The sequence below is a fragment of the Bos indicus x Bos taurus genome, chromosome 8 (assembly GCF_003369695.1).
Source record: "Bos indicus x Bos taurus breed Angus x Brahman F1 hybrid chromosome 8, Bos_hybrid_MaternalHap_v2.0, whole genome shotgun sequence".
Classification (NCBI taxonomy): Eukaryota; Metazoa; Chordata; class Mammalia; order Artiodactyla; family Bovidae; genus Bos; species Bos indicus x Bos taurus.
The window spans coordinates 40,367,366-40,392,712 of NC_040083.1; the positions used below are offsets into that span (position 1 = coordinate 40,367,366).

The 25,347-nt window shown below is 37.2% G+C and overlaps 1 protein-coding gene across 4 annotated transcripts in view; it reads left to right on the plus strand.

The window, feature by feature from the left end:
* Positions 1-25,347, plus strand: part of GLIS3 (GLIS family zinc finger 3) — a 505,466-nt gene that overhangs the window by 366,217 nt on the left and 113,902 nt on the right. For 3 of the 4 annotated variants that reach the window (XM_027549365.1, XM_027549366.1, XM_027549363.1), the window contains 3 exons: positions 18,348-18,509; positions 22,089-22,214; positions 22,527-22,637. In XM_027549365.1, coding sequence (XP_027405166.1) covers positions 18,348-18,509; positions 22,089-22,214; positions 22,527-22,637 — 399 coding nt within the window. The remainder of the gene's footprint in view (positions 1-18,347; positions 18,510-22,088; positions 22,215-22,526; positions 22,638-25,347) is intronic. The other variant, XM_027549364.1, reaches the window with a different exon arrangement.

Sequence of the window (25,347 nt, forward strand, 5' to 3'; positions counted from 1 at the left end):
TTTGTTCTTGGCTGTAGCTCATGGATGTCTGTTTTTTTCCCCTTAATTTACAAAAAGCTTTCTTCCCTTCAGAAGAAAAAGAAAGTGGCTCTGTGGATCATAAAGCAATCATTAGCATTTACTAATACAGTCTGTTCTAAGTTGCTTTACCACCACGTCTTTTCAGTATTATTTACTGAGCAGCTGAAATAATTGGGCTTTGAATTTTTAGATTACTATAAAGTAAGACCTATTGTCACTTATTGCCGAGTATAATTGCACCATATGTATTTAGTGAAGCTATTTATTCATCTCCCTGGTGGATAGCTTTGTCAAAATGAGTTGAGATATTTCTGTGTGTGCAGTTGGAATCTAGAAAACATTTGCATTTCATGTAGCACTTAGAAATTATAGAGAATTTCACAAATATTTTTTTTTTCTCCAGACCTGAGGATCTGTTCTTTGAGTTCTACTCATCTTTTATTATTCTCCATTGTTAGAACAAGCCCTGTTCCTATGAGTATATAGCTATTCTGAGTGGATTTTAAGCTCTAACCACACAGTCTTAGAAAGGAAGGAAGAGAGGGAGGAAAAGAAAGTATTTTAATATAAACAGGTTGTATTTTAATATATAATAACTCATTTGTCCATTATTCTACATTTCTGCATTAGAAGTTTTCTGTGCACGCTAGTCTATCATGAAAAGGACCACTCTGGTCCCTGTGCTAAAGGAGCTCATGGTCCATGAGGATGTTTTAAGGGCATATATGTGGGAGATAAGCCTAAGCTTGGGGACCAGAGACTGCTTTCCTGAAAAAAGGTATATTTAAACCAATCTTGAAAAGATGCTTAACTAGGAAAGGAGGAAGAAAAATTTTTCCAGGCCAAGGATATAGCATATGCAAATACAATCTCCAAGGAACTGAAAGACCAGTGTGGCTGAAACTGAGGGAACGAAGGGGAGGAGGGTGAGGTGAGGATGAGGCTGGAGGGTAGGCAGGAGCCAGCTGAAGCAAAACTTTGTAAGCCATGGCTAAGCTTTGGTCTTTGTCCAAAAACAATGAGAAACGTTTGAAGAATTTGACACAGGGGAGTGACGTTATCAGATTTCTAGTTTCAACCAATTACTCTGGCAGCACCATGGAGACTAGATGGTGGATGGGGGCAAGAGTAAAGGGGGAGACCCACTGATTACTGAAGATCAAGTGGGAGAAGATGGCTACTCAGACAAGGGGAGGTCCAACATTGATAGAGAGAAGTAAACGTGTTTGAGAGACACTTCTGAGGACCTAGATATTAGAGATAGGTGTGTGAGAAAGGGATGTCAAGGATTATTTCCAGATACTGGGCTGTACTGTTAGGTAAATAGAGTACAGAGTGAAGTTCTGTTTGGGGGGAAAGGTCATTTTTAAGTGTTGGAATATTTACATTTAGGTATCTGTGGACCAGCTACAGAAACATTGAATAGGCAGTAGAGCCTGGAACTCAGAGGAGAGGTCTAGGCCAAGTTTAACAGTTGATAACCCTGTATTTCTGATGTGATACAGTTTGGGTCCTTATATCCAATACAGGAAAATAGCAAAGTAAACTGTTTTTCTGAAGGAATTTTGCTTCAAATTAGAAACACTACAATGAATATTTAGGCAAATATTCAATTACTAACCATTTTTCAAAAAAATTATTGAGCACCTAATACATACTAGGCACCTATTAGATTATGGAAACTTCTAGAACATCTTTCTTTTCTTCATAAGTTAAGTTACTTAGAAGAAAGGCTTAACCACATAGGCATTTAAGAGGGACCAAGTTTGTCACCATTGGTAAATTGGTAGTAAATTCAGGAGCCCTTTCATTTGATTAAATGAATAAAGGTTCATGCTATAAAGTATTTTATTGTTTGGCTGAATATGCAGTCTTGAAGTCTTCCAGAATGCTCACATTGACTATTTCACATTAACTCTGACTTTGCATTTGTTTCTCAGCAGCATAAGCATCTGAGTGATTTACAGATGCATACCACTTTTTTTTTAACTTGAGAATTACAGTTATTAAAAAAAAAAGATTATGCCAAGAACATAAGGCTCACAGTACTTTTTCATTTTTATCAATGACTTCCCTCTACATTCAGACTTTGGTGAGAATGGTTGGTACAGTTTTGGATAGTCGATGGTATTCTATGAATTTAAGTTACTAATATTTTTCATTTTATAAAGAAACAAAAGAAAAAGTGTGCTTGGATTCCTTCCAGAACATATTTTTTCCTTTCTCTCCTTAACCTATTGAAAAATAGCATTCCTTGGGGTTGCATAGAGGAAATGGTTAAATAATTGAGCCAGAAGGCCATGATTCTGGTTATCCATCTACTACTTACTAGCTCTGTGTCTGTGGCAAAGCACCGAACTTCTCTAGGTCTTGATGTTCTTCACTTGGAAAATGGGGATAATACTACTTGATAATTTGAATACATGAAAGATGATGGTAATGACAGTTAACTTTTATTGGGAATTTACTCCACCCTAAATATTTTCACATCAGGATTGTTGGCTTGGTAAGATGACTAAGGAGATAAAATAAAGCAAGAGACCTATCTTAGAAACAACATGTTTTACTGATTTTTTATTTATTTGAAAAATAAACAATTGTAAATTAAATTCAGTGAAAAGGCCAACTACTTTATATAATAGACCAATACCCTCATCAAATTAAAACATCTGAGGTGATCCACTTACACCACAAACTTTGCACTTTTGGGTAAGATTTTATGTGGACCTGTTGTTGTGATAAATGGAGTCACGTTCAGAGGGGAAAGGAGGGTTGAAATTATCTTAAGTAGAATAGTCAAGGGGATTGAGATTACAATTCTTGGCTAAGGTATTTGCTTTAGAATTATAGGGATCAAACAGTGCATCCATACAATGATTGAATACTCTGTGGGTTTTAATACCTAAACGGTCAGGCTTGATTAATGAATTTGTCAATACTTTCTTGCCCATGAGTGAACCATGGGCATATATATAGGAAGAGTGATTCCTTCAACAAACAAAGAGAAAGGCTCAGAGATGGGATAGGTAGTTTAAAATCAGAGCAAAGAAGAAGAGCAAGTACTGATGGAAAGATTGGGAGATTTTCTGAGCATCTGCCACCTGGCAGTCAGGCATGTGATGGGAGAGCCATGCTGAAAAGCTTAGCTGTGAAAGAAAGAATACTGGAGGTGATGCGTTTGGAAGCAAGTGAGTGGTCTTGCTGAATCTTGTGGGTTGTCACAAAGGATTGTCAGTTCTCTGACTGTGAAGCTGCCCCAAGCATCACTCTGAGCTCACACCTTCGTAATGGCTGCCAGGGCTAATGCAAGGTTTGAGTTCCATTATTTTCATATCTGCTTCTTTTTTAAGCAGCCAGATGCATATGACTTTTAGCAAGTACAGAATTTATATTTAAGCAATGCATAATGAAAATCGATGACTTTTTGTTGAGAAAAGCATGGTGTCAGGAAACTATCCCTGCCACACTCTTTCCTCCTGTCACTGTGGTGGAAATTTTACATTTGAAAGTGAAAAGGCTTAAGATATAATTTTTTAATCCCATCTTTCCTGCCCACTTGCATCTCTTCCAAAGTTTGTCAGGGCCAGATTTGGAATAGTAAGAGCCATTAAAAATTTGGCGTCTTGCACTCTGTTTTTTGGAGTAAATTCAGTATGGGCCAATTTATGGTAAATTATTCTCTTCGTGTGTGAATTTCCTCTTCTCTCTTGGCAAATCCATGCTTGTCTCTAGCCCCCTGCGCATAGATCTTAAATATACACATCTATTACAGAATCTGTGTGGGATATGTGTGCAAGTGTTAGTGTGTGCCCATGGCTATACCCGCAAATGCATCTGCACATATTTGCACCTATGTGCCTATATGATAGCAAATTGACTTAAACAGTTTGTCTTGGAAGTTTGTGTTGCAGTATGTATGTTAGCATACATTCTGTTGCAACCCGCAAACAGTTTCTCAGTCAAGAGATGACAGAATTTAGCAATCATTTTGGGAAACACCATAGTAAATAAATATATTGCTTAGCTCTGTTAAACCAAGCATGCCAATTCTTAATAAAACTGAAGGCAAGCAGTGGCATTTCTCCTCTTTACAGGGGAGCCAATCCACTGCCAACAGGAAAGGCAGAGCCAAGGGCTTGCTACAGCCCCCTATACTCTGAATACTCAGAAAGCTCTGGAGTTTGGCGTGGTTATATCCTGGGGTTATATGGGGTCGTAATGGCTGCGTCCTGTTCAGAGAGGTTGGCTATCAGATGGTGAGCAGATAGCAAAGGAAACTGTTTGACCTGCTCTTTGGGGATATTTGACTCAGGCAATTCAGGGCAAGGTCCCAAAGATCTTTTTTCTTTGCATGAGACACTCTGTTGAGAGACTCTTTCCTGGCATATTTGAGTATGTTAGCTTAACTTAGGGCAATTTAAAACAGTTTCTTTTCATTTATGTATGAAGAAGGCATACATTTATGTTCCTTGAATTATTCCTAATAACGTGTTCCCAGTGGGTCTGTATATGTGTAGCTTAAGTTTGGAAAAGGGTGTGGTAGGAAAACAGCCCACTCCCTTCACCAGTATTGCTACAGATCTCTCAGAACATCAATAAATAAGTTAAGACATCACAACCACAAAAAAATACAACCATATATTGTTATTAGTATTGTTTCCCCACATGATTAGATATTAAAATAATTATATGTTTTGCAGTAATTCTATAGAACATTAAAATCCAAAAAAATCCTTAAATTCATTTTATAGCTTTTGCAGTGTTGACCATTTGATGTCATCATGAATGGTGACTGGCTCTACCTAATTAAAAGGCCTTAATGAGCTTTCTACAGAAGAAAGTCTAGGAAATATATATATATATTTTTTTTTTTACAAAGAATTCATTCTCTCCATTTCCTTTAGCATTTATTTAGCAAATAATCTGTGGTCACTTGAGTATATGCCAAGTATATGCCAATAAAAAGATTAATAAGACTCAGGACCTTGTCTTCATAAAGCTCACAGCCTAGTAGGGGAGACAAACAACCCAATTAGTGCACCCCCACGCATTAGCCGGGCCGTGGATAAGTCTTGATGTGTGTGTGTGGTGGGAGGTGGGGGGAGAGGGAGGTAGTGATCCATTGCGCCTTGGTGACACCAGGCATAAAGGAAGGTATCACAGAGGAGGTGACACCAAGCTAAAGGGCCAGTAGGATGTCACTAGGCACGGGAAGTAGCACAAACAGAGGCAAAGTGGAACAATGATGCTTAATTAGGGAACTGCAGCTGGACTGGCCTGGAGTCCGGTGGAAAGGTGGGAGGACAGACCGGAGGAGACAGGCCTGACCATGTCTGTGCTAAGCCCTCCTTTGACCCGTAGCCTCTTTTTCTCTCCTCTCTTTTTTTGTTTTTCTGCTTCTCGTTTCCTTATTTCTCTTTTACTTCATCTATCCCTGTCTGAAATTTGAGAGACCCTTTAGAGAAACTAGAGTTTTAGAGAACATTTCTGACACTTTTTAAAAATCCAAAAAATAATCCCTAAAATCCAAAAGATGATTTCTCCAACATTTGTTTCCTCACCTTTAGTCTATAGAAAATAGTTTGGGGGTGTTGGAGCAGGCTGGGTCAGATTCAAAATTTGTTCTGAGTGTATGTCTATCTCTTGGAATGTAATATGAATGCAGGAAAGGCAGGATGGAGCCTGGTGATGCTTTTGTATCATCTGCACAGCCTATAAAGTGCTGAGTGAACAAGAAACTCAATATTCCCGGGTCTATTGGTATATAGACTGATGCTCAAAATTTTTTGCAAAACTGTTTTCTTTAATATAGAGCATCAAAATATATGAAAGTTGCTTTTATATGTAGACTTTATATATACTTCATAGAAGTATTATGCTTTTGCAGATTCATGTGTATGGAATTAAGTATGCCTAGATGGTGGTCAGAAACAGAGATACACGGAAAATGAAATAATTTGATTTCTTTTAGGTATATTTGCACAGGGCCAGTTACATAGCCTTAAATATATTTGCTCTTCTGGCATATAAGCAAAGTGCATTTATTGAGGTCTTACTGTGAACCTCTGAAGGACACATGCTCTAGTGGATATGTATTTGCAGATTGCATGAAATCAACGCTAATAAACAAGAATGAAATTTAGGCAACTTACTTATTCTTATGTTTAAACAACCCCCAAATAGCCAGTTTTTTATTATTTACCCACTCATGAAATAATTATTTGCTTGAAATTGTAGTTTTCTGGCATTGTATTGACACAGCATGAATAATATATGATATTCCTTACATTTGTTGAATAACTGGAGGCAGCAATATGATATATTTAAATATCAGTGTTGCACTATGGAGTCTTCTTTTGCCAGTGGTGAATGTAATGCCCATGATAAGGTTCCATTTGTCCCTAACTCCTTTCAATTTTTATAAACCAGACACGTGATAATTTCCATAAAAATTTAATATGGTTCAAATGTTGGCACAGAAGTAACATATTTCTCTCTACATTGTCATGTGGCTTCTCAAAAACATTTTTTCCATTTTCAATTTTTATGTTACACCCTCATTTATTTTGCCACCTCATTTAGAGTGCCCTTTTAAAAGTCAGCTGCTGCCCATGACCCAAAATGTTAAAAAAAAAAAGAGAGAGAGAGTTTTCTTAAACCAATAAGAAGCACATTCATACTGCCCATTTCGGTAACCTTTGTTTTATACAGATTTCTTAATCAAAACCAAAAAGCACAACAAGCCAGGAAGTTGTATTTATGAGCTAGTTAATAGATTCATTTTGTACACTAGAATAACAAGGAAAAACATAGTAACTGGGATCTCTTTTTTACAGTTTAGGAAAACATTACAGAAAGGGTTTTATATTAATTCTACAAAATTTTAGTAGTTCCAGAAAATCTCGATAAATGAGTACAGTAGGCCACTTCAGAATTCCAGATAAGTGACATGCACTGAAGTAGTTGACTCATTGAGGCCGAAGTGTCAGAGTGTCTTCCCCATTCTGGCTGCCTCTCCCAAAAGACCAGGAAACTTTGAAGCAAGGCTGTCCTAGGAAATGCAAGTGCAATCTGTTTAGATATTTGGAATCTTTGTAAAATGACTTTGGGGTACACTGAGTTCCCTGAGGTTAAGAGGAATCTCAAATTAACCAGGGTAACCCTACCTCAATTTTAAATAATTTCCCAATGAGGCCACTGTTCCTCTTGGTAGACCCTTCAAAATATTATAAAATCAGATATTACTTTTTTTTTTTTGTTTTTTTACCTTTGTTGGCAAAGTAATGTCTCTGCTTTTCTTTTTTTTTTTTTTTTTGAACACCTGACAACCACTGATCATTTTATTGTCCATAGTTTTGTATTTTCCAGAATGGCCTATATTTGGACTAAGCAATATAGCTTTTCCACACTGGCTTCTTTAGGCCAGTAATAAATAGTCACGTAAGAGTCCTTCATCCATGTCTTTTTTTTTTTTTTGATAATGTTTGCTGTGGGTTTGTCATATATAGCTTTTATTGTGTTGAGGTATGTTCCTTCTATTCCTGCTTTCTGGAGAGTTTTTATCATAAATGAGTGTTGAATTTTGTCAAAGGCTTTCTCTGTATCTATTGAGATAATCATATGGTTTTTGTTTTTCAATTTGTTAATGTGGTGTATTACATTGATTGATTTGCGGATATTGAAGAATCCTTGCATCCCTGGGATAAAGCCCACTTGGTCATGGTGTATGATCTTTTTAATATGTTGTTGGATTCTGATTGCTAGAATTTTGTTTAGGATTTTTGCATCTATGTTCATCAGTGATATTGGCCTGTAGTTTTCTTTTTTTGTGGCATCTTTGTCAGGTTTTGGTATTAGGGTGATGGTGGCCTCATAGAATGAGTTTGGAAGTTTACTTTCCTCTGCAATTTTCTGGAAGAGTTTGAGCAGGATAGGTGTTAGCTCTTCTCTAAATTTTTGGTAGAATTCAGCTGTGAAGCCGTCTGGACCTGGGCTTTTGTTTGCTGGAAGATTTTTGATTACAGTTTCAATTTCCGTGCTTGTGATGGGTCTGTTAAGGTTTTCTATTTCTTCCTGGTCGAGTTTTGGAAAGTTGTACTTTTCTAAGAATTTGTCCATTTCTTCCTCGTTGTCCATTTTATTGGCATATAATTGTTGATAATAGTCTCTTATGATCCTTTGTATTTCTGTGTTGTCTGTTGTGATCTCTCCATTTTCGTTTCTAATTTTATTGATTTGATTTTTCTCCCTTTGTTTCTTGATGAGTCTGGCTAATGGTTTATCAATTTTATTTATCCTTTCAAAGAACCAGCTTTTGGCTTTGTTGATTTTTGCTATGGTCTCTTTTGTTTCTTTTGCATTTATTTCTGCTCTAATTTTTAAGATTTCTTTCCTTCTACTAACCCTGGGGTTCTTCATTTCTTCCTTTTCTAGTTGCTTTAGGTGTAGAGTTAGGTTATTTATTTGACTTTTTTCTTGTTTCTTGAGGTATGCCTGTATTGCTATGAACTTTCCCCTTAGGACTGCTTTTACTGTGTCCCACAGGTTTTGGGTTGTTGTGTTTTCATTTTCATTCGTTTCTATGCAAATTTTGATTTCTTTTTTGATTTATTCTGTGATTTGTTGGTTATTCAGCAGTGTGTTGTTCAGCCTCCATATGTTGGAATTTTTAATAGTTTTTCTCCTGTAATTGAGATCTAATCTTACTGCGTTGTGGTCAGAAAAGATGCTTGGAATGATTTCTATTTTTTTGAATTTACCAAGGCTAGCTTTATGGCCCAGGATGTGATCTATCCTGGAGAAGGTTCCATGTGCGCTTGAGAAAAAGGTGAAATTCATTGTTTTGGGATGAAATGTCCTATAGATATCAATTAGGTCTAACTGGTCTATTGTATCATTTAAAGTTTGTGTTTCCTTGTTAATTTTCTGTTTAGTTGATCTATCCATAGGTGTGAGTGGGGTATTAAAGTCTCCCACTATTATTGTGTTATTGTTAATTTCTCCTTTCATACTTGTTAGCATTTGTCTTACATACTGCAGTGCTCCCATGTTGGGTGCATATATATTTATAATTGTTATATCTTCTTCTTGGATTGATCCTTTGATCATTATGTAGTGACCTTCTTTGTCTCTTTTCACAGCCTTTGTTTTAAAGTCTATTTTATCTGATATGAGTATTGCTACTCCTGCTTTCTTTTGGTCCCTATTTGCATGGAAAATCTTTTTCCAGCCCTTCACTTTCAGTCTGTATGTGTCCCCTGTTTTGAGGTGGGTCTCCTGTAGACAACATATGTAGGGGTCTTGTTTTTGTATCCATTCAGCCAGTCTTTGTTTTTTGGTTGGGGCATTCAACCCATTTACATTTAAGGTAATTACTGATAAGTATGATCCCGTTGCCATTTACATTATTGTTTGGGGTTCGAATTTATACACCATTTTTGTGTTTCCTGTCTAGAGAATATCCTTTAGTATTTGTTGGAGAGCTGGTTTGGTGGTGCAGAATTCTCTCAGCTTTTGCTTGTCTGAGAAGCTTTTGATTTCTCCTTCATACTTGAATGAAATCCTTGCTGGGTACAATAATCTGGGCTGTAGGTTATTTTCTTTCATCATTTTAAGTGTGTCTTGCCATTCCCTCCTGGCTTGAAGAGTTTCTATTGAAAGATCAGCTGTTATCCTTATGGGAATTCCCTTGTGTGTTATTTGTTGTTTTTCCCTTGCTGCTTTTAATATTTGTTCTTTGTGTTTGATCTTTGTTAATTTGATTAATATGTGTCTTGGGGTGTTTCGCCTTGGGTTTATCCTGTTTGGGATTCTCTGGGTTTCTTGGACTTGGGTGATTATTTCCTTCCCCAGTTTAGGGAAGTTTTCAACTATTATCTCCTCAAGTATTTTCTCATGGTCTTTCTTTTTGTCTTCTTCTTCTGGAACCCCTATGATTCGAATGTTGTAGCGTTTAATATTGTCCTGGAGGTCTCTGAGATTGTCCTCATTTCTTTTAATTCGTTTTTCTTTTATTCTCTCTGATTCATTTATTTCTACCATTCTATCTTCTAATTCACTAATCCTATCTTCTGCCTCTGTTATTCTACTATTTGTTGCCTCCAGAGTGTTTTTAATTTCATTTATTGCATTATTCATTATATATTGACTCTTTTTTATTTCTTCTAGGTCCTTGTTAAACCTTTCTCGCATCTTCTCAATCCTTGTCTCCAAGCTATTTATCTGTGATTCCATTTTAATTTCAAGATTTTGGATCAATTTCACTATCATTATTCAGAATTCTTTATCAGGTAGATTCCCTATCTCTTCCTCTTTTGTTTGGTTTGGTGGGCATTTATCCTGTTCCTTTATCTGCTGGGTATTCCTCTGTCTCTTCATCTTGTTTAAATTGCTGAGTTTGGGGTGTCCTTTCTGTATTCTGGCAGTTTGTGGAGTTCTCTTTATTGTGGCTTTTCCTCACTGTGTGTGGGTTGGTACAGGTGGCTTGTCAAGGTTTCCTGGTTAGGGAAGCTTGTGTCAGTGTTCTGATGGGTGGAGCTGTATTTCTTCTCTTTGTTCAGTCGCGCTGTGGGGAGGGAGGGAGGGATGCTGCAAACAAATAACGCTGGCGTGCGCTCGCAGTGCCTCAGCCACACTGGGTCTGCCCCCGCTCACGGCGCGTGTAGCCTCCCAGCCCACACTGCTCGGGCTCTAGGTTGTTCCGCCAGGAACAATCCGAGGCCGGCCCTGGGCTGCATGTACCTCCCAGGTCCAAGCCGCTCAGGTTCAGGCACTCGGGTAGTCCTCAGAGGCGCAGACTCAGTTGGGCCTGAGTTTTGTGCTCTTCCCAGGTCCGAGCAGCTCAAGTGATGAGGTGTTTGGCGAGCGCCAATGCTGCGACTTATCGCCTCCCCGCCACTCGGTTATCTGGGTGTAAAACTGGCGCACCTTCTCAGGCAGATGTTAACCGTCCAGACCCCCAAAAAGTTTTAGTTAGCAAAGAAGCCTACTTACAGTTTTATAGATAATGTCTCTCTGGGGCTGCGATTGCCCCCTTCCGGCTCTGGCTGCCTGTCACTGGAGGGGGAAGGTCTGCAGCCGGCTATCTCTGATCAATTCTTTGTTCCGTGCGCGGGCCTGGCGGTGTCTTAGGTTGGGGCTGGCTTTTCACGTGGTAGATATCCCACAGTCTGGTTTGCTAGCCCAAATTATTTCGCTCAGATAGTGCTCAGGGTATTCAGGCCAGATTCTTACTCTAAGCGATGCAGCCCGCGCTGCGCCTCCCTGCCCAGCCCCCGCTTGCTAATGGCGCGTGCAGGCGTCTGCGCTGCTTCTCCGCTGGGGGAGTTACCGTAGGACTCGCAATCTTCGAGTTTTAATTGTTTGTTTATTTTTTCTTCCTGTTATGTTGCCCTCTGTGCTTCCAAAGCTCGGCACAGATTCGGCAGTGAGAAGGTTTCCTGGTGTTTGGAAACTTCTCTCTTTTTAAGACTCCCTTCCCGGGACGGAACTCCGTCCCTCCCTCTTTTGTCTCTTTTTTTGTCTTTTATATTTTTTTCCTACCTCCTTTCGAAGAGTTGGATTGCTTTTCTGGGTGCCTGGTGTCCTCTGCCGGCATTCAGAAGTTGTTTTGTGGAATTTACTCGACGTTTAAATGCTCTTTTAATGAATTTGTGGGGGAGAAAGTGTTCTCCCCATCCTACTCCTCCGCCATCTTGGCTCCTCCTTCCAGATATTACTTTTAACAACCAAAAGGAAACATACAAACTCCTTTTCTGTGAGTATATTGCTTCCATTGTAGACAATAAGGTGATTAGATTAAAAACATGAGCAAAATCACTCATATTTTCAAGTGAGAACCTGCAGAGACATCTCCTTCCTCTTTACAGAATTAGTAGTCTGAATGAAGCTTGGAGAGGGAAGAACTCCATATTACTCAATATAGTAAATTCATGAACTACATACTTTTTTAAAGCCTTAAAACATGTGAATTATTTTCTTCTCCCTTTGTGTAACACTTTATACAAACTGATGTGGTAAATATTAAGATTTGCTGGAGCATCCAGTTCTAATAAGATGCACTGGGAGCAGAAACCACGGGATGGCATGAGGCAAGCCATATGCCCACTGCGAATAACACTGAAGGAGAAACAATGTCAGATTGCTCCAGTGTGCTTCTGCAGTCTTTCTGTTTTGATTTCATATGCTTTTTTTTCCCCCCTGACTTTTCTTCTGCTTTTCTGCCCCTAGACAACACTTTCTGTTCTCTTGTCAACCTAAGTTTAACAAATAGATTTCACTCTTCCACACTTCTGTGGACAAAGCGACAATAGTTTGGTTCATCAAAAGCAAGTTTTTATTCTTACTCTAGTTCTTTGTCCCTTTTTTCTTTGAATCCCATTAAACCGTACATTTTCAACCTGAAAGTAGTTTAATAACCCCTAGAACCTTACTTTTCAAATTGGCATCTTTGAACATTCAATATTTAAAAATATGATGTAGGAGGTGGTTAGAAATGCAGACTCTCAGGCCCTACTCTGTATCTACTGAATCAAATCTGTATTTTAATATTGACAACATGCCCAGTGACTCATGAGCATGTAAAGATGGCCAGCACTGTCCTGGAAGAAAGCTGGTGAATCTCAGTTAAACACTAGAGTCAGATTTCTCACCTCTTCTCATGAGTATGAGGTGGCTCTGGGCCCTCAGCTGTGCCTTTGTCCGCCTCTTTCATAGTCACAGAAGAAGCCATCTTTTACTTACACCTTTTGCAGATATGTCCATGATTCAAGTAGACTTGAACTCTTGGGCTTATTGTGGAAGTCACTTTGACTATATCCACAGCATGATAAATATTTGCTGACCTTTCCACAATGGCTTTCATCTCTGTTGTCTATGGGCTGTACATGGAAGATGTAAATAGCATATAATTCATCAGTAAGTCCCCAACTCTGCACAGCATATCACAGCTCAGCCATCACTAATAGGAATAATTGGTCTTGACTGATGAAATTGTAAAAGCTTATACCTACAAGGGTCGTAAACACTGAGCCTTAATTGAAATCAAATGTATATTTTTAAAAAGCATGTCCAGCATAATAGACTCCTTTCTGTTTTGGTTTTGTTGACACTAGTGATGGTAGAGAAACCTGATCAGGAAAGGTTTGCTATTATTACTGCTTTGAATATGAATTTGTGCTTCTCAACACTATAAATTGCTGATTAGGGGAAGGAGTAATATTCTACTTGATTACTGGTTACACATATGGAATAAATCCTATTTTAATGGTGTCTAATGAGTCTTTCATTTTCAAAACCTTACACAAAAGCCTCTAATAGAAAGGGAAAGTAATATTTCAAAGGTCATCTTAATGCCACTTAATGTCAACAATCTGTAATCAAGCCAATCTATATAGATGGTGATTACAGTCCAGTTGTGATCCTTTAAATATGAAATAATCTCCTAAATTAACAAAGTGGTGCAAGCTAAGTTTCTCTGGATTTGAGGCAACTTATACTTCTTAATTAAGGCTTGTTCCTTGAAAACAGCCTCAGAGTTAAAGAGATTTTTCTCAGCGTAAGGCTTCACGCAGTGCCGTATTTTCAAACCCGTGAGATTTAAAGTTCTGCCACTTCATGCATTGTTCTTGTATGTGTCTGTAGTCACTGAAATGTGCAATTGGAAAATAATGGCTCCCCTTCACTGCTTTTTCTCAACAGCAGAATGTAATAGGCACTAGAAACATGGGATGTTTTGTTGGTCAAGAGGTCACTGAGGGAATTTTTAGGCATGCCTATTTCAGAACTAGAATCTGCTTGGCAACAGATTAAATAGTTAAGAGCTTAAAGAATCTCTAGTATGAGACTGGCATTCTGGAATATTGTCTCATTTGCAGTGCATATGGAGATAACCCTGCTTTATCCTTGGATGGAGTTGTTTCTTTTTAGTCCAGTGCTGCTACAAGCCCATATGACTCTTACCCCAATTAGAAATGAGTGAATTCTGTAAGACATTTTGCTTCTGTCAGGAGATTGTCTTGAAATCAGCAATAGTGATTACAATGTGAATTTCATTCCAAACTCACAGACACACCGTAGCATCAGAATCTCCTAGAGGGCTCCTTAACACTCAGATGGCTGGGCCTGCACCCCTCAGGTTTCTATTCTGTAAGTCTGGAGTTGGGCTAGAGAATTTGTGTTTCTGACAGGTTCCCAAGGGTGTGACAATGCTTCTGATCTCAAATGTATCTTTGAGAATCATTGCTCATGCCTCATCAGTATATGACCTGCCCAGCCACATGTAATGATCTTGATTCCAGATTCCCTTGAATAAAATGTGAGTCTTAATCCTTTTGTTTCTCTCACTGTCTATCACATAGTGCCATGCTCCTAGGGCTTACTCGGTGTTTGTTGGGGAGGAAAATAAGAATGCTATTTAGATAAAATTACCCATGTGTCCCAGACCCTTTCCCACCACCACTCCCTCAAACATTACCATTCTGCATTTGCCTTTCTCTTCGTTCTTTTCCTCCTTCCGCTACTCCCTTGGATTCTGAGAGTTTGTTTGTTGTTTTTCTCTAATCTGGATGTGGCCTGCGTTTGAAGCACAGGCAATCTCAGGCCTGATGATCCATCTATGTGTCACTGGGCCTTAGATTCCTGGCTCCACAGCCAGTCCAGGAAGGAGATATCCAGTGACTAAGATATTGGTCAGTTTTTGTGAAGGAGTTGGTCCATGGCAATGACACAAGCAATCAGGTGACAATTTGGACCTTACATCTCAGGATAGACTTTGCACTTCAGGAATCTTGATGAGAAAGGATGTAGCCAAATTCAAGGAAATTCTCCTGGGGTTCCTGCTTTCCTTTACATTTAGATGTTTCTTTACAAGGTGAGACTCATTAAAGATTTTGAAAACCTGAAAAAATGTAAGTAGAAAACAGGCAACTGTTTACTCAGATACCCAAAACATCCAGTGTAGGTGTATTTTGTAACAATCTTGTATAGTTCTACCAAAATATTATATTTTTAATGTATTTGCATTTAATTGAACTTACAATCTTAGGGTAGAATTGCCTGAGGGAGAAGAAATACTTGTTTGAATTACAGGTTTATTTCCATCATGAATGATAATGAATCCACAAAATTGTTTGCTTTCAAGCTTCATCCAGATACTCTTAGAGAAATGAATGGGTCCTATTTTTTCTTCTTGTAGAATTGTTAGTGTAGCAAGTTCAATCAGATGTTATTCTTTGCATACTCTTGTGATGGGTTGGGTGTTAGGTTCCTCATGGAGCCATTTATCAGTTCTTCAGCACTTCATTTGATTGGTTTGGGTGGGTTTCATGGTTTCTTCCGGAGAAGGCAATGGCAACCCACTCCAGTACTCTTGCCTGGAAAATCCCATGGACGGAGGGGCCTGGTAGGCTGCAGTCCATGGGGTCGCTAGCAGTCGGACACAACTGAGCGACTTCACTTTCACTTTTCACTTCCATGCATTGGAGAACGAAATGGCAACCCACTCCAGTGTTCTTGCCTAGAGAATCCCAGGGACAGGAAGCCTGGTGGGTTGCCGTCTATGGGGTCGCACAGAGTCGGACACGACTGAAGCGACTTAGCAGCAGCAGCAGCAGCATGGTTTCTTCTCAGTGAATTTCTTCAATAAGAGCGAGTGGGTAATGGTTTTATGAGCCCCCAGTACATGGGGTTGCCTTGCTCTAGCCTTTATTCATTCAACTCAGTAGGATCAAATCCCTTCAGTCCTTAATCTTTTCTCCTGAAAGTTGTATAATGCCCGTACACATACTACAAAGACTTTTGTCTTCTGGACTTCACTGTTACAGAGGAAATATTTGAGATCAGCTGGATTTGCATGCTTTTACTGATAATCTTTTTGATGTTATTTTCAATCTGGGTGCTCATATTTTCCTCCACCTTTGCTATTTTAAAAAAATGGTCATGATTTTATGAGATATAGTTCATTTTTCACTGATTTGCTTGGAATGCAGCAAGCTCTTTGGTTTGATCATTGCTTCTGTTAACAATAATACTAACAATTTTCTGACTTTGAACATTTACGTGGACATTTAACTAAAGAGACCTTGGGAATGCTAGTCTACATTTAGTTTACATCTGATGAAGTAGGCAGTTGGAATTAGTTCTGGGGCATCTTTGGGATCCCATCTAATCACTCTGTGGTAGATCCAGGGGTCTTATTTTTCTGGTGCTCACAGAAATCTCATTAAGCTATTATAAAATGATTCTCCACTCCAATCTTGGTGCTGAGACAATGCAGGCTTTTCTCTGATCAAGATCTCGGGTGACTAGATCACTAGATCACTAGATCTAGTGACTTCTATCACTAGAAGATAGTGGATGTTGGGGCCTACTCGGATCTGGGTATGCACCCCTATAAAATGATGCCCACCCTGCAAAACAGCCTTGCTAGGAACTGGGCTACAGGCTTGATGTGTCCAAAACCATAAGCTCATTTTAGACCCAAGTGTGGTCTGTCAGGTGATTCCAAGACAAACTGAGTTACAGCAGAAGTGTACACTGAATTGTCATTCAGAGTGAACCTTAAAAACAGGTTTGGTTAATAGGGGCCTCTTAGCCATGAATTGGGGGTTACTTTTGAGCCCCCTGATTCTCAAACATGAGAACCACTTGAAAACCTGCAGAAATAAACACTTAACTCCTCTCTCCCTCTAGCGATATAACATGATACGCCTTTCATTCTTTTGAAAAGTAGTTGGCTTTGTCAGCAATCATCTTCTGTTCAGGCTAAATTTACTTTTATGTGAAATAGAAATCAGGAAAACACTAGAATTATTTTAAGCAAAATATCAAAATTGAAATAAACCAACATATGTCTGTGAAACATGTATAACTCTCAATCAAAAATAAGTGCAACTTTCATAAATTTCTTAAAATATTCTAGCATGCAAAATCTAGACAACTTATTTAAATAGATGGTGTTGTGACATGTTTAGTTATTCTTCCTCTTTTGTTCATCCTCTACGTAAAGGTAAAAATGGAAATAACCAAAACCTGACCCAACTCTGGGTCACCCCTTCATGAGCAATGTACTAATCTGTTGTATTGATAAAAAGTAAGAGAACTGAGGAATTTTATAACATTTCTTGCAGTAAGTTTAAGTTATACCTGCTAATTTTTAATGTAAACTGTTTTCAATTTAACATTCTTTACTTCTGTTCCCCTTACCACCCCTACATTCCTCTCTAAGATGTAATGCTTCTTAATTGCATTAAACATATTATGTTTTGTTCTTGTAGCTTTTAAATTACAGTTTTCCCTTGCACTGGGAACTCTAATGGCATCAAAATTGCTGAAGGGACATATATATTCCAGGGCTGAGCACCAAAGAGAGAATTAAAGGATAAGCACCCATCTCACATTTACGCTTCGTATGTAGGCATTCTCTAACATGTTTTCTGTTAGACTGTCACTTCAAGGATTGAAATCACTTTGACTCTCATATAGTAGCTGATATTTTGCACACAGAAGACAGTAAGTAAATGTTACCATCAATAAATGTTACTGACAAACCAATGAAACATTTCTTAAGATCTTCAACTTTTCATTTACAATTCTTCAAGAACCAGATAACAAAGTTTCTTTAAAAATAGAGATAAATAAAACTATAACTTTAGTTGGAATATGATTTTGTACTAGATGGATTGTCTTCTTGTTCCTTTTTAAAAGCATGTTAAAAACTTTATCTCATTAGGCTTGGCGTCACCCTATATATTAAAAAGGTCACTCTTGGAAGTTGAAAACCACTTAAGATAGAATTAAGAAAGCTTATTATCATAATGATTCAGCAGACACATGTCCTTTTCATCTCTAACTCTTGGGTCTTCAATTTACTTCTTTTTCTCAAACATCACTCTGATTCTTTTGTTGTTATTAGTTTATTAGTTGTAAAAAGTTTCTTCCCTCCTGATTCCTTCAATTTAGACCAATTTGGAAATGAAAGTGTGTTAATTTTTAAACAAATCTTTAAGACATGCTTTACTGTATTTTTATTAACCAAGCCAGATGGCTCACAGCAAATTTTCTCTGACATAAGTAATCACAAAAATCAGTTTGGGACACAAATCTGGTATGGAAAGTGGCAAGTATATTCAGTAGAAAAATGCAGTTCACACAAACATATGGATATTTTTACAAGTAATACTGTTACTATTTGGATTTCTTTCTTTCTTTTTTTTTTTTTTTTTTGTTATAGGCTAAGAACAAACTAAGGACATTTATTTTTCCTGTCCCCCACAATCCCAAACATTCAAGGTCCTTCTCAGCAACCAAAAATTATTTTCTTTTTGCAGTTTGAAGGTTGCAAGAAGGCCTTTTCGAGGCTCGAAAATCTCAAGATTCATTTGCGGAGCCACACAGGCGAGAAGCCGTATTTGTGCCAGCATCCGGGCTGTCAGAAGGCCTTCAGTAACTCCAGTGACCGCGCCAAGCACCAGAGGACACATCTGGACACTGTAAGAATGGCAGGAGCCTTCCAACTTCCAGCCTCGAGTCCCGGTGTGAGGAAGTGCCCGTGTGATAGTGGGGTGGTGGAGGTGTTTGCTTTATGACCTGCAGGTTATAGGGACAAGGCCAAGGGCAGCGGTGAAACCTGCTAGAGAGCCAGAAGGGGCCCTGTTTGATTCTCTCTTTTCCTTTTTCTATAGTAACAGGTTATCCTAAATATTACAGCTGCTGGGACAAAAGAGTTCGTATATAAAGCAGAGGCACTTTAAGGGCTGTTATATATAGCAGATTTTAGTACAGAGAATGACTGCTAGAGATTGGACCTTAAAATAAATATTCAGATATCAAGATATACTAAGATAGATAAGATACTCTATTGCTAGAAACAGGAAGCACTTTTTTTTTTTTCCTATTTTAGTTCTTTTTTTCTTGACATAAGAACGTTGAGACTGGCCTGCTTTTTGAAAGTGAATCTGGCCTTTTGCTTTAGAAACCACCTGGTATTTTCACCTTCAAGTGATCTAAAAAGAATCAGCAAATCTTTCCCAAGGGTCCTGTTTCATCACTCTTCCTCTGTGTTAACAGCCACGTATCTACTGGCATACAACCTATGAGAACAATTTATTTTCATTATTATGCTTTAATTCTCTTAGTGCTGAAACATTGTGTTCACTTGCTAATGCCCTTTCCATGACTCTGTCTTTTGTTTTCTCAATTATGTTGATCGTCCTCCTTTGCATTTCTCAGGTTTTGATGCCATTTTTTTTTTTACATGAGGCTAGGTGGACTGTATGTAATTTTAGTTCACTTAACAAAGCCATCAGGGTAAATGTATTATACACATCACAGATCTCTTATCCCACATTCTTGCAAGTAATGTATTCATGACAGTACTTTTTCAGTGTTAACATTCTGATGTCTATTATTAAACTACTTCAGAATTTGAATTTTGAAAAGATACTGTTATTTCTACACACCTTCTCATACATATTTAAGATTCTTCTGATGTTATAGCTGACATATTTATTAAATTTTATATTAGTCGCTATTAGTCATATTGATAGCAGTCATTTTATCTATATGTCATATAACCTTTCTAAACAGAATTATATCCTAATATACATAATGTGATGGTTTGCCTAGTAAACATCTGAAATATAATTAGAGTAAAGTGGCTATAAGATGGACCCTTTCTGTTCTAGCTGAATTGAATTCAATGAATTTAGGCCCAACAGAATGGAATATTAAATGAATAAATTTGGTGAATAGCAGTATTTTTTAAAAGTAGAAATAGGAAAGAGAATGAATTATGTTTAAATACCCTATTTTGTATGTCTAAAATGGTCTTGGTAGAATCTTATAAATTTTACAATTTGTCATTAAACTTTATCATGGAAGAATGAACATTCATGAGACAAGATTGTCTTGAGAAATTGCTTCTACTCTAGCTAGTTACCTGGAGTTTGAAAGAACTATTGTGAGGCTAAGTGTTATGGTTCTACAATACCCTTCTTTGCTTGAAGCTAATTTTAGCTAATCAAACCAAGAGCATTTTCTAAAGTCATTTTGAATTTAAAAAATCCCTTTGGAAAACTTTTGAGAAAAACTACCTAAGATAATAATTTCATGATTCAGTTCAATGCAGTAGCTTTTAAAACTTAACTGTTTTTTTTTTTTTTTTAAGTATTTCTCCATTAAATCTTTTAAAACCATAATTTTTTTCTTTGAAATCCAAACTACCTTCTTGTTGCTTGAAGAATTTATTATTAAAATTTAGGTCCACATTCCCTTTTATTAAGTACTCCTTATGCTAATAACTCCTTATGTTAATACTATCAGAATTTTAGATAAAGTATCTTTCTTCAATTAAATGGATTCTTTACTTCTAGGGAAATGATTTACCCATAAAGATGACGGAGTCCATAATTCTAACCCTGGAAAGTGTTATTAAATCATTTCTCTATTAGCATCTTAATGTCTAAACAGGGGGAATAATTTTATAGTATAAATGGAAAATAATGAAGAATATAGTTTGATGAAGTGTAACATGCCATTTAAAGCTTAGATAATCTGAGTTAAAATGACCAGTATATTTGTACCACTTAGACCAATCCCTGGCATTGCTGTTTTGGCATACTGATCCCAGGTGGCTGATAACAGGGGAGAGAGTAAAAGCTAGCTGGGAGGAATAATCAGTATTCAAGCCTTTTTCAAGAGTATCTCAAAATCAAATCCAAAATGACATTAACTATTTCTTATCTCTCCAACCCAAGTAATGGTGACTATTGTAATAATAATGGCATCAATTTATATAATGCATTAATATTCCCCCCAGTTTTTATATACAGCATCTCTAATGCAAAACATGAACTTATGTGGTCATAACATGACTGCCAGTAAAGATGTTGGCTTATTTCCCCCCCAGGCAGGAAAGGGAAGACTAGGGGGAAAAAACCGTGTGAACCCAGGAAAGATTCCCAGGTTAAAGAAAACCTTTGTTTACCCAATGGAAACGTCTTGGCAGATGACTTCAGCCCATAATTGGCTCATCATTTGGCAGAAACTGTGACTTATTGAGAGGCTGGTTCATCCATTGTTCATTGTTAGATCCCTGATATGTGATACAATGTCTAGCACATTATGGAAGCGAAAGAGCTGCTGAGTGATTCATTCATTCAATCAGCCAGCTAGTCAATAAACAAACGCATCAGATACTCAATTTTAGAATTCAAATTAGGACTGTCAAACTAAATTATATATTCATGACTTTGTCTTGTTCTTGGAATAAAAATTAGCAACAATAGCAATAAGAAAGTGAAACACATATATGGTTTTTAGAAAGCAGATAATATAATTCACACAAATGTTGGCCTACAAAATGACAAGCAAGTGCATGAAAACAGGAACAAAATATAAATAGTAAGGAAAACAACCTGAGTTTTGGGGGAAGTGGGGTTGGTCGATAGAATAGCATGTTTCTAAAGTGAGAACTCTATTGTAGAGACAGTTTCAGTTCTCTTCCTCACATTTCACCTCATGTAGGCACAAATTTAATATCTCACCAGATGAGATACTAAGTAGATGAGTGACAGTTAATACATCTTACTAATGCAGTTAATCTTCTAGGTTTTTTTTTTTTTCACTTCTTAAGAAAGTTTTTATTTATTCTACAGTGTAAAAGTCACATTCCCGAACGTTTGGTTTGAATTTAGCTGTTACAGTAAGAATAGTTGCTAAAATTTGAATCAATGTGCAATGCTCTCATTCAGTCATTCCTAATTATCATGTACCAATCACCAGGGTCATAAAAATAAAAAAGATTCTAGACTCTGTCTTGGGCTCCGCACCTTACATCTCTTAGGCTCATGGGAGAATTGGAGTAGCCAGAACTTGTTTGCTTTCTCATCGTGCTCAGCCAAGAACTTATTCACCTAATCTAGGCTTAACAGCAGGACTCCTCTGCAACTAATAATATTAATGTTTCTTTGGCTGATTTTTCATGTGTCTGTTGTTTGAAACCTGCTGTCTTCTACTTACTTTCCACTAATTTTCCCTTTTAATTCTCTCCCTCTCTCTTTCTGAATCAGGTTTCTTCTGAAACATTACCAGTCTTTTCTGGACTTTTCTACAGCTTCTTTATACCTGAACTCTTAAAGAATATGTGTTTCCTAATTTCTGACAGTACCAGAGATTGTTTTCAGGGGAACATAATTGTAAGTATGACTGGAGATACTAATAATTTTCATATTGAAAAATGCCACAGGAGGTTTCGTGGCAAGAGGGCATTCTGTAGCAGTCTCTTAAAAATCTTCAAAGATAAGCCATCTCTTTGTTTCTTGAAAGTTTATTCTCTTTGCCTTGATGCAAACTTACTGGGCTTTCTAATTAAAATGCATGAGTATCACATAGCAATTCACATCAATCAGTTGGCAACAGTTCATGCTCTGAAGTCAATAGTCTTTGAGTAAATCTTCCTCAGTTACCTGTATGATTTAACCACAGCTCTTTCTTTCTTTCTTATTTAGAAACCTTATGCTTGTCAAATTCCGGGATGCACCAAACGCTACACAGACCCAAGTTCCTTAAGAAAGCATGTGAAGGCACATTCTTCCAAAGATCAGCAAGCAAGGAAAAAGGTAATTTTAAATGAAAATTTACCCAGCCAGGAAAAGCACATTTAAATTCCTCTTGCAGTACTGGGAGCTTCTGTGGGACATTGGTAATCCTAATGCTTCTCAAAGTGTAACATATTTTTGACTCTGAGTAGAGAAGTCTTTCATGAAGTAGTAGCAAGGCTGTGATTTTCATAGCTGATGTAATCAGATATGAATTTCTGGGGAGGATTTATATAATAGAAGTTGATGAAATTGGTGAAAGTCACCAAAACTGGAAAGTAACAAAATCAAGTTCAAATAGTAAAGAAAATTGAATTGGGAAAGCAACACAACAAATACTCTTTCTGGTGATAAGTGCTTAATAAATATCAATACAAAACATAAAATATCAATTGGCTAAAATTATTAGCTCTGACTAAGATGGTAGGATGAGTATGTATAGAGCATTGTTCCCTTTAAGCTTAGAAAAAACACGTTTCTTAATGGGTACTATATATGAATGTCTGAGAAAGAAATTGAACCTAACATCACTTTTGACATCATTGAGGGCTTAGTGCACCTCTCAGAGTTCTTAAAAGCTGTAGTATCTCTCAGATTTGGAAGAAATGTTAAAGATCAGCCTGCCAACCCACCTGACTTATCCTCCTGACTTCATAAGATCTCGAGCAAGTGGTTGACAATACTGTTATTTAACATCTTGAGGAACGAAGAGCTTACTACCTTTCAGGCATTTTCTAATACCAGAGCTTTGTAAATTTTGGGACTAAAAAGTATGTTCTGATTATGGCAGAAAATATGTTGACCTGACCTTGGTTTTTCACTTGTGTTTAGATGGGTACCTAATTCATTTAAGAGTCCTTCATAACAAATTTAAGGGAAGTTTAAGACTAAACTTATTTCAAGTGACTGAACACTGTTGTTCAGTTGCTAAGTTGTGTCCTACTCTTTGTGATCCCATTAAGCACACCGGGCTTCCCTGTCCTTCACTGTCTCCTGGAGTTTGCTCAGACTCATGTCCATTGAGTCAGTGATGCCTATGATCTCCTATGGTTTTATTAAACTCTATGGCATGGTTTTCAGGTCACCATGGCTTCAAGCTAACCAGAATCTTTCCTTCTTTTATGATTTATAGGGATTTAGTTCTTTTATTTTGGGATATGCTCTGTAATCTTTTTGTTACTTAAGCTTTTTCTTCCTTGGAAGGTGGTGGCACAATGCCAGTTGAGGGCTCATATACGGAAATAATTTGACCTCTCCACTGTGAGTTAGAAAAATGTCCAGTTAGAAAAATTTGATAAAAGTTCTTTTTAAAAAATAGATATTCTTAATAGCATACAAGCCCACTCTTATAAGTCAGTTGTTAAAATTATTTAGTTTTCCTCTATAAATATAGTTGAAAGTGAAAGTGAAAGTGTTAGTCACTCAGTCATGTCTGACTCTTTGTGACCCCATGGACTGTAGCCCGCCAGGCTCTCTGTCCATGGAATTCTCCAGGCAAGGTATTGGAGTACATAGCAATTCCCTTCTCCAGGGCATCTTCCAGACCCAGGGATCTAACCATTGTCTTCTGCATTGCAGGCAGATTCTTTACTGTCTGAACCACTAGAAAAGCCCACATAAGTATAGTTAAATCTCTTTAATTGGAATCCCAGTCAACTGATAATAGATGATCATTATGAACATATCATAATAGATGATCATTCAACATGGATTGGAATATGTTCCTGTATTTTAAAACAGCAAAGGAACTAAGTGAATTAATAATAAGAATAAAGTTGTAAGAAGGATGTTTAATATTCTTAAAATAACACACCATTGTTATAATGACATACTGTTAATTGTTTAGGAGGACCGCTGTCTAATGGTTTTTGTCATTATCCATGTGTATCTTGTAAACTTGAAATAGTAAGTGTGTTTCTTAAACAAAAAACCCTCTTGCATGAGGTTTTACTGTATTAGCAAATTTGTTATAAGATTCAAGAGCACCTTCATAGAGAATAATAATTGTTGTGGACATGACAGAATGTAAGTCTCACATGTAGACAAATAAGCAGTAATATGATATTCAACCCAAGAGAGTAACCCAGGTTGACAGTAGGTATGAAAACATAATGTGATATTTTTAGGAGTTATTAATAGCTTATATTGCTCAAACACAGATTATTTCAGCTTCTTTATAAGGGAAAAGTAGTTTTGATTCTGTGAAAGATGTTTGAAGCACTAATTTAAAGAAGATAATAGATCTTAAGACTATAAATTAGTAAACAGTTTTTAAGAACCTTTAATAGACAATTTGGATCAAAGTATATACTTTCAAGGGGCAGAATTACAATCTAATGTCAAATATTACAATATTCTCTTAATTTTGTCTTATGTGAAATGAGGTATTATCACTCCAGTGATTCAGCTTTTGTTGTTCACTCTTTCCTGCAAGTGACTAAACTGGATTTGGCTGACATTATTTGCTTAATCCTTAGTGACGAGTTTACTGTGTTTACTTTCCAAATTTTAACCTGGCCTTTTAATCTGAAGATTTTAAAAATCCTGTGTGGATCTTTGATGGACTAATTCATGGAAATTAAAATGATGAAAGTGGCTCTATCCAATAAAAAGAGGCAATGTCACTCCCAGGAAAAGCAGTGCTAATAAACCTGAAATCAGTCAATCACATTTTCAAACCCTGCGCTGGTGTATTGGTGTGTAGTATTTACATGGTAGAATGTTACTAGAC